This window comes from Quercus robur, chromosome 6 (assembly GCF_932294415.1).
Source record: "Quercus robur chromosome 6, dhQueRobu3.1, whole genome shotgun sequence".
NCBI lineage: Eukaryota > Viridiplantae > Streptophyta > Magnoliopsida > Fagales > Fagaceae > Quercus > Quercus robur.
This window is the reverse complement of record NC_065539.1, coordinates 51,193,033-51,205,983: the sequence shown is the minus strand read 5'-3', so window position 1 is coordinate 51,205,983 and position 12,951 is coordinate 51,193,033. Positions and strand designations below refer to the sequence as shown.

General features: G+C 34.6%; 1 protein-coding gene across 2 annotated transcripts; it reads right to left on the bottom strand.

The window, feature by feature from the left end:
• Nucleotides 1-5,623: 5,623 nt before the first annotated feature.
• Nucleotides 5,624-11,797, bottom strand: LOC126689337 (DEAD-box ATP-dependent RNA helicase 58, chloroplastic). 2 transcript variants are annotated; one of them, XM_050384503.1, is made up of 10 exons: nucleotides 11,485-11,796; nucleotides 11,302-11,395; nucleotides 10,195-10,308; nucleotides 9,804-9,926; nucleotides 9,262-9,366; nucleotides 8,818-8,976; nucleotides 8,649-8,717; nucleotides 8,482-8,571; nucleotides 7,663-7,803; nucleotides 5,624-6,198 (listed from the first exon to the last, which is right to left on the bottom strand). In XM_050384503.1, the coding sequence occupies exons 1-10, from the start codon at nucleotides 11,718-11,720 to the stop codon at nucleotides 5,935-5,937; spliced, it is 1,395 nt and encodes a 464-aa protein (XP_050240460.1). In that variant the 5' UTR covers nucleotides 11,721-11,796; the 3' UTR covers nucleotides 5,624-5,934. The 2 variants fall into 2 exon arrangements, with proteins under 2 accessions (XP_050240460.1, XP_050240461.1); XM_050384504.1 differs by lacking the exon at nucleotides 10,195-10,308 and having other exon boundaries at nucleotides 11,485-11,797.
• Between the last annotated feature and the right edge of the window lie 1,154 nt (nucleotides 11,798-12,951).

The following is a 12,951-nucleotide window of genomic DNA, read 5'->3' as shown; positions in this document are numbered from 1 at the left end:
TATTAACTTATTTTTACTATTATCTCATTAATCTATCATTAATTGTCTAAGCTTTCACCACACATTTCTCTTTTCTTCGTGTCTTTTAACATACCCACAATTTTAGTATTAAAAAAAAAACAATATATATATATATATATATATTAAAGACTAATTGTAATAACTAATCAAATAAGGCCCAGGTGAGAAATAGAGAAACACAAAAATGTTGTGAATTGTTAAATGAAACACATTGTTTTACTATTATCAAAATAAAAGACCTGAGGTTGACAAAATGTTTATAAATTTGAGGGGTCGTCACCTCCTTTATATTGGTCTCCCACCACCATCAAACCACCGAAACCCCTACAAGTAATTTTTTTAAACTTTTCCTTTTTAAATTAGGGGCTTAAACATTGGTTGGATAATCATTATTTTGGGTATATAAATAGAGCGAATAATTAGTGCACAATGTAAAGTTATATTTTATCATGGTTTTAAATCATCTATAAGACACATGCATACATATTAATATTTGCCCACACCATGTCTTATTGTCACACTATCAATGAGTGGAAGACAATGAGAGAGTTGGGCACACTTTCATTTCATGGTATGTAATCTGCGAACATAACACAAATTAGTTGATTTTCATGGTTCTGTTACTCTTTTACATTTATTTTTGGTTTCATGACTTTTTTAAAAATAATCTTACCTTGAAAATGTTACAAATGTGCAATGAAGCTATTAAACTAATTTTTAATATCTCAAAATGTATATGTTTTTTTACTCTAATTTAGTTTATGTTTTCTTTATAATATATGTACAACATTCTCCAAAATTGTATCATATAAAATATCACAAAATTATTCGTGCATCGCATGGGCAACTTACTAATTACTAATAAAATAAGATCATCTGGGTTTCAGTTTTATATGGCATAGCATTGAGAATCAATTTATTTAAAGATCTCAACATTACTAACTTTAAGCCCACGCAAATGCATGGGAAGAATATTTTTAGAAGATTTCTTTTTGGTTATAAATTATGATTTATATATACTTGTGCGAAGAATACTGTAGGGTCACGTTTCGAGGGCCCAAGCCCAACAGGTATGGGGTTCTGACCCAAGGAGCCCTAGACAATGAATTTGTAAAGAGCGGGATACAGAACTAGGCCCTAACAGAGCGAGTGTTAGTTAACTTTGGGCCATACAACAATTGAACATAAGAAAATCTCATTCATGTCCACTAGATATTCGGTCCTAGGAGACGTATGGGGTGCACCTCTGTTCCTGATCAAAGGCTATGGTCTTTCTCTCCTTCTTCTGCTCTAAGTTCTTCTTTTTTCCAGTCCCCTACTTCATGGGGACTCCCTTCTCTTATATAGCCCCCTTGAAGTCATCAGATCCATACACCTGTTGATCATCTGGATCTCCACTTGAGTGTCTGTCCTATCGGACATCTCCCCTATCTTTCTGTGAGTTGTAGTAGCCAAGGTAACACTATTCTCCAGTCCTCTCCACATTAATGCGGCCAGAAAAGTAGCTGTCATGCATTTAATGTGGCAGCTGTGGTCTCTCCCTTGACACCCTATACTCTCTTCCCTCTCACAGGCTTGTGGGACTCATCCCTGCTACTAATACTCGTTGGAGTGATTCTTTATTGCCGGTAGGGTGCATGCTTGGGCCATACTTAGTACGTCCGAGGAGACATTTCTCCTCGGACCGCCTTTTAAACAAGTCTGGGCCCATAAGAACTAGGCCGGGAGCCCTTTTGGCGCCCACACCTTCTCCTCGGACGTAGTCGAATTTTATATGGGGCCCAAGGCCCATTATTTGATCTGGGGACTTTTCCCCTACAAATACTATAATAAATCCATTAAAAATGTTAGAGAAAATTTTATAATTTATTAAAGGATTCTTATTGTAAAAATATTTTTTGAAATGTACATATTTTCCCTTATTATGAATTCTAAATTATCCATACCATAAATTGAAAGAGAAAAAATTATGATTTTTAGGGTGAAATATTCATTATACAAACAGGATTAGCCAATTAGGTTCATTACTATTAGTACAAGAAGCACATGATTTACATAAAAACAGATAGCTAAAGGCAAGGACTAAAAACAAACAAAAGGATAGTCAGTGTTTCTTCCTAACCAAGTTAAGATCAGCACAAGCAGGAACAAAACAAGAAATTTTGCTTTGAGAGAACCAAAAAAAATACGGTTTAAACCGTTTTTTTTTTTTTTTTTAATGTAAGAATGAAAAAGTAAATTCAAGGCTAACTAGATGATGAAAAAGAAAATTAGTGTTCATTCCATATTAATGAAATATAAACAAAAGAAAAGATATAAAATAATTGTTTCACAATACAATTTAAATAAATCATTTATTAAAATGAATTCTATATCCTTTTAAACCTTGAAAATAGTTCATTGTTTTTATACTAATTTACAGTAATTTCCTTTTCAATGTGCAAAATTAGATAGTCCTTTAGAAAATTTTCTTCCTTTTGTTCAAAGCCTAGTTTTGAATAATATTCATGTTGTAGTTGTAGTAAAAACAAAAAGAGTTAGAACAAGTACAACCACTTTATAAACAAGTTGGTAGGTGCCTTATTGGTCTTATAATCCTTACCAACCATTTGACACAATTAAGAACGAAATGATGATGAATAATACCACCAAAAAAAAAAAAAAGTGTTCAAATCTACTACTGTCCCAACAAAATTTTGAGAAAAAAGAAGTAATATGAAATATTTTGATAAAAAAAAAATATGTGCACACATACACACACATAGGAGTAATAAATTATCTTAGAATAAAAATAAAATAGTGATGGGTCGTAGCCTCTTACATTTTGGTTTGCCTTTAATTTTCTAATGATTAAGAAAAACAGTTTTTTTTGGTTAAAGGATTTTAGCTTTACAAAATACCAAAAAATAATCCTTTTTTTTTAAATGTTATTTATTTATTTATTTATATTTTTAGAGAAGTGTCACAAGTTATAGGTTAGTTGATCATTTGAATTTTTTTGGATGTGTTAAATTTTAGGTAAACAAATCTTAAATATTTACTATAAAAATGAAATAAAGAAAACAATTTGGGGATAAAAGGGGGGAGGGGGGTTTCGTTGGTCCATCTTTGAGCACAAGCCTCTTTCCACTCAGAAGTTCACTCCTGAACTTACCATTCCTTTCCTTCCTAAATATAGTAGAGAACAGCAACCATCAGTACTAATCTACATACCAACTTAATTACAAAAGCTTTTCTACATATACTTCTCATTCATCCATTAGTGTGTTCACTAAGTTAGATTAATTATAAGCATAGATAATCTCTATAAACGGGTTTATTGGGTTTAATAACTCTCAACCAAATTTTAATAATTTGTAACTCTTAATCTTAAGGTTTTACAACAGAAATTTTTTCGTATAAATACATTTGTAACTTTCATAAGAGGCACTAATAACTTTAGGTTAAATGGGTTTAATAACTCTCAACCAAAGTTTAAAATTTTGTAGCTCTTAAGGTTTTACGACACAAAATATTTTGTATAAATACATTTATAACTTTTATAAGACGCATTTATAACTTTGGGTTAAATGGTTTCCATAACTCAATCAAAGTTTAAAAATTTGTACTAAAGATTTTACAACACAAAATATTTCGTAGAAATTAATTTGTAACTTTCATAAGAGGCATTAATAATTTTTTATCCAATGCTCATATTCAATAAATAAAAAATAAATTATAAGTCATGTTTATCATCTAAAACCCCAATATATAACACTCTCCATTGTTACCTCACCTAAACTATAACCTCCTCTTTCAAGTGTTTTGTCTTAAAAACTGTTAGAGATATATTAGCCCATTAGCATAGGCCCAAGCTTAATTCTACTTTGTGTGCAAGCCAAGTCTCCTACTTGTACTAGAAGTCTATTCGTCTAGGGTTTAGTCTACTATATATACACATGTTATGATTCATTGTAACACAGGATTTGTACTACACTCTAATATATTATTAATGTAGCCCTTTAGGGTTTCCTCCGTGGATGTAGGCCGTTAGACTGAACCACGTAACCCTCGTGTGTTATTGTGTTTTATATCTTATGCTTTCGCTTCCGCATCTATACTAGCATATTCAACATGGTGTATCAATGCTAATATTTAACATGGTATCAAAACCACCTTCTTGTGCCATGGTTTTCTGTCCTTACGGTATATTTAAGAGCAATCTTTGTCTTCCTCGGTGTTTTTTTTCGCTGCGTTCATCTTCTTTGGCTTCCTACTGCTGCCGTCAAAACTCTCCGGTACAGTCAAGCCACCATTAGAAGTCGCATCAACACTGCAAGACCATTGCCTTCCTCAAACTACCGTCACAGAGCCAAACTTCATTCAAGGGATCTTCTCAACCTTATTAAATCTCAAGATTTCATCAAACTTCCATCTTGAGTTTGAGAGGGGGTGTTAGAGATATATTAGCCCATTAGCATAGGCCCAAACCTAATTCTACTTTGTGTGCAAGCCAAGTCTCCTACTTGTACTAGAAGTCTATTAGTCTAGGGTTTAGTCTACTATATATACACATGTTATGATTCATTGTAACACAGGATTTGTACTACACTCTAATATATTATTAATGTAGCCCTTTAGGGTTTCCTCCGTGGATGTAGGCCGTTAGGCTGAACCACGTAACCCTCGTGTGTTATTGTGTTTTATATCTTATGCTTTCGCTTCCGCATCTATACTAGCATATTCAACATGGTGTATCAATGCTAATATTTAACAAAAACAAAGCTAATATAAAAGTCACGCCTCTTCTTGCTCATCCATGTTTGCCCCAAGAATTTTTTTTTATTACATTAATTTCCTCAAGAATTAAATTTAAGTGATGTGAAATTAAAGAAATTAGTCTGTGTTCTCATAAAATCGCTTCATGTTATGCTTAATGGTCCACCCAACTAATAAAAACTCATCATCTAATATTAATTTACATGTCAACATAATTTAAAGAAGAGTTTGTCTTCCCTCTAGTGGTTTTTGAGCACTAAAGGGACACGATATTGATACGCATATAAAATGAACACAACAATTTCATATCCCGTTCTATACTCCTATCCACAGGAGAAAGTCACAAAGAGAGTTTATTTACACTAAACATTGTTTAATGTTCCCATGGAAAAGTCTCAAGACACTTTTTGACTAAAAAGTTTATAAACATTCTCTCTCTCTCTCTCTTCTCTTCTTTTTTTTTCTTTTTTTTTTTTTTTCTTAATAAAAAAATTACTTTCCAAACATACTTAGACAAGTCATACATATGATATATTATTCTTTACCATCAAAAAATTCATATATATATATATGGTATTCACTTAAATGAAGATTATTCGTTTCCAAATTTAATCCTTTTTTTTAAGTGAAAAATTCAATTATAGTCTCTTATAGAAAATGATTCGGTTAACGACCGTCGAAGTACATTGCTTCTAGTCGAGTTTGTTATTGCAATCAATCAACTGTTTTTAGGGGAGTCAAGTAACTTTCAAGTTTCAATTAAAGAGGTACTTATGTGTGTGTGTGTGTCTATATATATATATATATATATATATTATGTAAAATAGTTTTTACTACTTCCCAATGTTGTGAAGCTCGCTTGATTCCTCTTGAACGAGTGCGAGCAATTCCTCGGCACACGTTTAACAAAAGCCTTAAAAGAAATACTTGTCATTTACAAACCTTCACATCTACTATAAGACGAGAGTCTATTAAGACTGACTGTTGGTGTACTGGACATTTGAAGTATCAGTTGGGGTTTCACTTGCTGATGATACCGTGTCTCATAAAATGGACTGGAACAACGTAAAAAAAAAAAAAAAAAAAAAAAGGATTTCTCTGGGGGTTGGTGGGTAGGGGATGCTCTATTTGTATAAACTGAAATAGACATCAACTCTATAGAATAAGTTCTTCACAGTTAAACAACAATTCATTTTCATATCTTTGCAAAACAAACCGTTCCTCAGACATTAAAATGTTGGTAACAGTACATTTGTTGTCTGAAAAAGGTTTTCTACCCGTTCTTCCTGCTCGATGAAGATAATCTACTGCAGTTCTTGGCAGATCAAAGTTGTATATATGAGTTGTTTCTGGCAGGTCGACCCCTCTAGCCGCTATATCTGTTGCTACGAGAAGATAGCTACCTCCTTGTCTCACTTCCTGTATTTAACCCAAAAAAAAAAATCTATCAGATCATTGATTTTGTGTCCTAATGGTTCTAAACAAAGTCAAAAGATAATTCAGATTCACAATAATAATAACGATGGTAATAACTTGTTTTCTCTCTTCATATAAAAGCAAGGGCCAATGGGCATGTAACCCAATGGCCCCTACCTTCTCTCCTGTCTCCTATGTTGTAAGTTTAGCCAAGCTCCCAACCATCCCCTCCCCAAGAATTCAAAAAAAATAATAATAATAATAAAAATAAAATAAAATAAAGCAACCAGGAATTAATGGGTATTATCCTCTTTATATTCCAAAATTGGAATGGCGGGAGATTGTAGAATCGGGTAAAAGACTGAGATTGAAGCCTAAAGTAGTTCTCTGCAAATTAGCTTTGAGGGCAACCATTTACCATATTTTGCTTCAGAGGAATGCAAGAATCTGTGGAGGTCACATCAAGCCAGATGAGAGCCTTGTACAAAATGTTAACACTATGTTTGAAAGTTTGGAGAGAGGGAAGAGGAGAGAGGAGAGGATAGCAGGGGCAGGAAGAGTAGTGGAGGGTGCAGTGAGAACCTGTACAAAAGAAAAGGACAAATATTCCTCTATTGAACTCTATATTTAAAAATTAAGGCAAAATAGAAAGTAAATAAAAAATCATTAAACTAGAAACCCTCCCCCCGAAATTCCTCCAATTTGGGGGAATTTAAATAACGGGTTTGGAGGGATAAGATACCCCTTCAAATCCCTTAAATTCTTTCCCCCTTCCTACAAAATAAATATCCAAACAAGGGGGAGTGGAAACCCGAACACCCTTTCACTCTCATCTCCCCACATCCAAACATTATGTTAATGACTTAATGGGATGTAAGGACTCAAGTGGAAGCAAGCAGAGAGTTCTGTAATTCTATTCTTAACAAAGTGTTGTGATGTAAATGGGGTATCCACTCTCTGTGTTAAGGACTGGCAAAAAGTCCTCTTCTAGTTTCAGTCTCGTGTGTCTGGTTTTGTTAGCTCAGGTGTTTGTGACCTGTGGGCTGTGACGTGAGTGAGAATCTGTAAGCAGACCTTGTGTTGGCAGCTTGTGAGTTCCATGCTTTGTTTTGCAAGTCTTTTTCTTCTCAAGTAACAGTATTAAATTATCCAAAAAAATATTAACTGATATTAACCATTATGCCCCTTGGCCCTTCCTGTTTGAAGTTTGCAGCATCTGACACTCAGTACCCATGTCAGTCATGCCACTTGTTCCCTTGGCATGCACTCAGAGATGGGTATTGCTTATCTGACAACCTAGATTAAATTGACCATTATTTCCATTGTCTTAAGACAAATAGACAATGTATCATCACATGACCATATTCCCAAAACATTACTCCAACTCATGCAACCTCCAAAATTAAACTTCTAATGTAAAATGAACCATCTCTCACATTTATCCACAGCGGAATGTATAACACTTACTGAGAGAGATGCTGCTCGTGAATTGAAATTCATGTCTTCTTCTAGAAGATGGATGTCCGAACAACCCACATATGAAGTCCTCAAGAAATCAACTAACGAAGTTGTTGGTGGAGCATTTCCAGCTTTCTTTGACTTCTCAGACTGCAGAAGCAGATAAGATATAGATATTAAATAACCAGAGAAACCCTCTCATTTATTTCAAAGAATAAAAGTACATATTGATTACATCCTATACATATTAACACAACCATGCCACAGATTCCTAGATTTAACAATCTGAACCGCACGTGATCTTTTTCACACTTAAAGCACACAGATTAAGTAAACCTGCTCTAGGGGAAAATGGCTAAAAAAGATTCACAGCCCAGTCAAGGGATACAAGGCTTTGTTGTGTTGAGATGAGATGGTTTAATCAATAAGATAATAGGATTTTTTTTGGGGGGCCGCGCCAGGGGGGGGGGGGGTGTGGTGTTGTTCAAAAAGTGATATTTATAGCCACAGCATATTAATTATTCATGCTACAATTGCGTTAATAACACATCCATGCCAGTATATTACTTCATGGTTGGGACATGGATCATTACCGGACTGAGGAAATGCCAAAAAAATACTATGAGATGGTCTCATTAAACGGCCAAAGAATAACCACACCAAGTACATATCCTTCATCAAATAATATTTTCAGCACAAGCATTGACAATGACATAATTACATAAAACACTTGGTTAAAAAAAATTCTAACCAAACTCCAAGGATAAAATTAATGATTTATATGAATTCCAAGAAATTTATACATAGAGAAGGATCTGTGATGCAGACCTGCTCACCAACAAATATAATGCCAGACTCTGGTGCATCAGACTGTAATAAGGATAGCAAGGTTTGATGCCTTTTGTTCTTGCCACATATCTGTTAGCAACACAGAATTAGCACATTTTAAATGAGAAGCACAACAGTATAAGTTCTATATTCTAAAGATTTCTTACCACAAATCTATGATGTAGGCATGATGGCATGGGTTGAATTGGATTGACATGGACATGAACCACGTCACTCTGTAATTGAAATGAAATCATAATGAAACACAGGAAACCAGTGACAGAATCATGTCAAATCCCAAAAGATAACATTGAAACAAGAATTATATCAGCAAACCTTGGTCCACTTTTGCTGTATACAGTCATGTACAAACCGATTGTGCTGGGGGATGGATGCACTGGCAAAAATGGTCTGACGGTTGTGGAGTGATGAATATGATGTCAAAAGTTTTCGAAGAGAACTGACTTCTTTTGAGGAATTGAACATGAAATCAACCTAATAAATAATGAACATAAAATGTCACTTTGTGTAAAAGAATATTACAGAAGGGCCCTTAAGAAATGACCAAATATAAGTGCAAATGAATACTGTACACACATACAATAGCCAAGTTTGTACTTTTATTACTCTACAAATACACCATTAATGTCGCATACATGCTAGGAAGACTCATCTGATGATTCGGAAGCATGATCAATTGTTTACAAATTTTTCAACTAACGAATTGCACATTCTTAATAGAGTAGACATGAAGTAAATAAATAAATGGTATTTAATTACCTCATCAATTATCAGCACTTTCATTGATTCAAGCTTTAAGATTTTCTTCTCAAGCATTTGGCACAAACTCTTTATTGTTGCCACCACGATTGTAGGGGGCTCTGCCTGAAAACTTATGTAATGAATATATCTCCACAAATATCCATAATCTTCTTTTGGATATACTGTACTATCAGTAACTGGTCAATAAGCATATAGAAAACTAAGAATGTCTATATTGATCAAAGCAATGCTATGAAAATTCAAAACAAACCAAAATGCAACTGGTTCAGGCTTAGAAGAAATACAAAGGAAGATGCTATGAGTGCAAAATAAACTCTACACAAAGGAGGAGAAGAGGAAAACTTTATAAATTCTATGTAATTTTTTCATATTTTCCCAAACCACAAGGATTAAAATGGCGTTAAATTTCCTTCAAAAGGTTCTACACAGAACACAAAATTTACAGAACTACCCATCAGCACCATTTCAATTGCTAGCCTCTATTTGGTTAACATTAAAGTGACGAAACCTGTAAAAAAAATAACAAGAACATGCAGCACCTTTAGCCAACTCTTGTGTCTTTTCAACATTCCTCCATCTAAAAGAGCCATGACAGTGCAAGATTTCTGCTCCAATTCAAGTTCCATAGGCCTTGCAGCCAACATCCGAGCAACTCTTGTAACCTAGTTCAAGAAGAAACTACAGTATTACCTTATATAAAAAAAAAATTATCAATAATAAATATACATATACTATTATAAGTATAGTATGCATAGAAAGTATAATACAAATTATCTTCTTTATTTTTCGTTCATGGAAAAATTCTAATGAACCAAACACCACCATTGGATCAGTTATAATTGAGGAAAAAAATTGCATTTTTTTTTTCAATATTAAAATAAATCTCCACAAAAGATTTAGTAATCAAAAAATCATCATTGACATTCTTACTTGCGTGCCTAGTTCCCGGGTGGGCACTACTATTACTGCTTGAACAGTAGATCTTTGAGTGTTTATGACAGAAAAGATCAAGAGCAGGTATGCCAGTGTCTTCCCAGAACCTGTCTAGAGGACCAAAACAAGGACAAACAGTGCATTAGCCTAGTCATTAAGATGGTCATTCATTCATTTGTTTAGACCCATTATATTGGGAAATCACATCTTAACCACCTATGATTTTAATCGAATGATAAACTATAGATGTATTCAATACCATTATGTGGTAACATTAGAAGAAATCAACAAAACTTCAAACTCTTTCATTCTATTCTGTTTTTTTTTCCCTTCGGCCACATGATGTATACACGAGATTATGTGAATTTTAATGATTCAAAACTCACCAAAAAAATTATTATAGTATGATCTAAAAAGAGTCAAAAGACTAAAATGTAGCTGTCTGTTTGGGGAGCAATGTCATGGACATTGGACACAACTTTTTAAAGGATTTTGCTAATGTGTGTCCTAAGGACATACAATAATTAACCATATTTGGAAAAAAATTTATCAGAAATTAAAAAAATATTAACAGTTTTTTCAATTTCCGAGAAAATATTTCCAAAAATAGATGACTTAATATGTGCCTAAGGACACACATTAACCGAACCCCTTTTTAAATAGCTTTTTTCACAACTTGTTAAGGTACTTGCAAGTTGTGATTGGCATAACTCACCACTGACTGACACGACTTTTACTTTGCACTAATTATTGTTACACACGCTGAGTTACACTCGGCACAATTTCAGGTATAAGTTTGAAGGGTCCAGTCAAATCCCTTTTTTAAAAAATTTTATCAAGAATTGAAAAAGCTGTCAAAAATAATATACTATTGTGTATACGATTGTAAAATCCAAGTTTGAAATGGTGAAATTGCGTTTTCCATTCACAATTATAACTGGCGCACACACTCCTGCTGCGTGTCCCGTAAACACATTTTGTAACTATCACCACTCTTTATTGTGAAATTTAATAATAAAAAAAATAAAAAATAAAAAAAGCATGAAAAGTTGTGTATCAAATGCAAAATGAGCTTAAGGATTGAGATTGAGATTGAGATTTGACCTGAGCATGAAGAATGCAATCTCGGCCCGAAAAGAGAAGAGGCAGTGCTTGCTTTTGTACATCAGTTGGTCTAACATATCCAACCTCCTCCACCCTGAAACAACAACAGTAGCAACAATAAGAAAAGCATTTCCAATATGTAATTGAATTGTACAGAGTTCATAGAAAGCATGGATTCATTGCCTGCGCAATACGTGTTCAGGAACGTGAGCTTGGCAGATTTCTCTGAGAGTGGAGGCGTTGAGTTCGATGGATACAGAAGAAGAAGAAGAAGCGTTGGGTTTGGAGTTTGTGAAGGTGACGGAGGTGGACAGGGTTTTGGGGTTTTGTGAACGAAAGAGAAAGCGAGAAGAAATGGGTTTTTTGGGGGTTGAGATTGGTGAAAGTGGGAGAATGTGTGTGTATGAAAGAGTCGCCATTGATGAGTTTTTCTTTACTGTTGTGTCTGTCTGTTTTTCCAGAGCAGTGAGAAAATTGAGATGGGTGATGATGAAAGGAGGATATTACTGTCTGTATGTGAGGCAGTATGATGGAAACGCAACAGTGAAAGGATCTCTACCGTTGAATCCTCCAATCATGTCAAATGTATGCTCTTCACATTTATTTGATTTTTAAATACCACTTTTCTTACGTTTAAGGCTTTGTTTGGTTCCCATCAAATATTTTCTGAAAAATAAATATTTTTCGGAAATGTTATTTTTCGGAAAGAAAAATATTTTCAAGTGTTTGGTTGCATTATGAAAATTGTTGTAGAAAATATTTTCATGTGTTTGGTTCTATTCTGAAAATGCTATTTTTCTACAAATTTTTCACATGGCAATTCAACCCACGGCAGCAAACTCCGGCAATCAAAAGCCACAACCACCAAAACACCACCACCACACCACCACAACAACAACAAAAATCAAAATCACACAGAGAGAGAGATCAGTGGGTCGAAGATCGGTGGGTTGAAGGCGAGATCGCGCGGAGGCGTGATCGAAGGCAAGATCGAGCGGCGAGACCGGTGCGATCAGCGCGGTGCTGCGATCGGCGAGACCAGTGCGATCTGGTGTGTGCGATTGTCGGACTGGAGCTCGCGAGATCGAGTGGCGCGGTGCTGCGATCGACGAGATCGATGTGACTGGTGTGTGCGATCGTCGGACTGGAGCTCGGGGTTCGCCGACGATCGCCGGACTAGACTGGAGCTTGAGGTTTGCCGACGATTGTCGGACTGGACTAGAGCTTGGGGTTTGCCCTGTTCTTCCTCTCACTCTCTCTCTCTCTCTCTCTCCGGAAACCATTTGAAGTGAAAATAGGAACGAAAATGAATTTCCGTGATCAAAGCGTATTTTTTTGGGTCAACTGAAATTGATTTCCGGAATATTCTATTTTCCGGACCAACCAAACACTCGCATTTACGGAAAAGCATTTCCGGAAGTGATTTTCACCCAAAACAAACACAACCTAAATAACTTGCTCATTTTCCTGTTAACTGAAATCTTGTTTTCAAAACATATGAAATCACAATTTTACAATTATAACTAATATACGAAAGTGTATAATAAATAATGTATAACAAGATTTAGCCTATATGTATAAATGTGATATAAAATCCTTGTTAATAATAGAGGAATTACGTTAGCTAGGAGAAAATTAATCTTATGAGAT

Excerpts from the sequence above, each read along its gene's own strand:
- LOC126689337 (XM_050384503.1), bottom strand. The coding sequence starts at position 11,720 with ATGGCGACTCTTTCATACACACACATTCTCCCACTTTCACCAATCTCA. Across the intron at positions 9,927-10,194 it reads CCCGGGAACTAGGCACGCAA|GTTACAAGAGTTGCTCGGAT; the intron begins GTAAGAATGTCA and ends TTCTTGAACTAG. Across the intron at positions 7,804-8,481 it reads TTATATTTGTTGGTGAGCAG|TCTGAGAAGTCAAAGAAAGC; the intron begins GTCTGCATCACA and ends CTGCTTCTGCAG.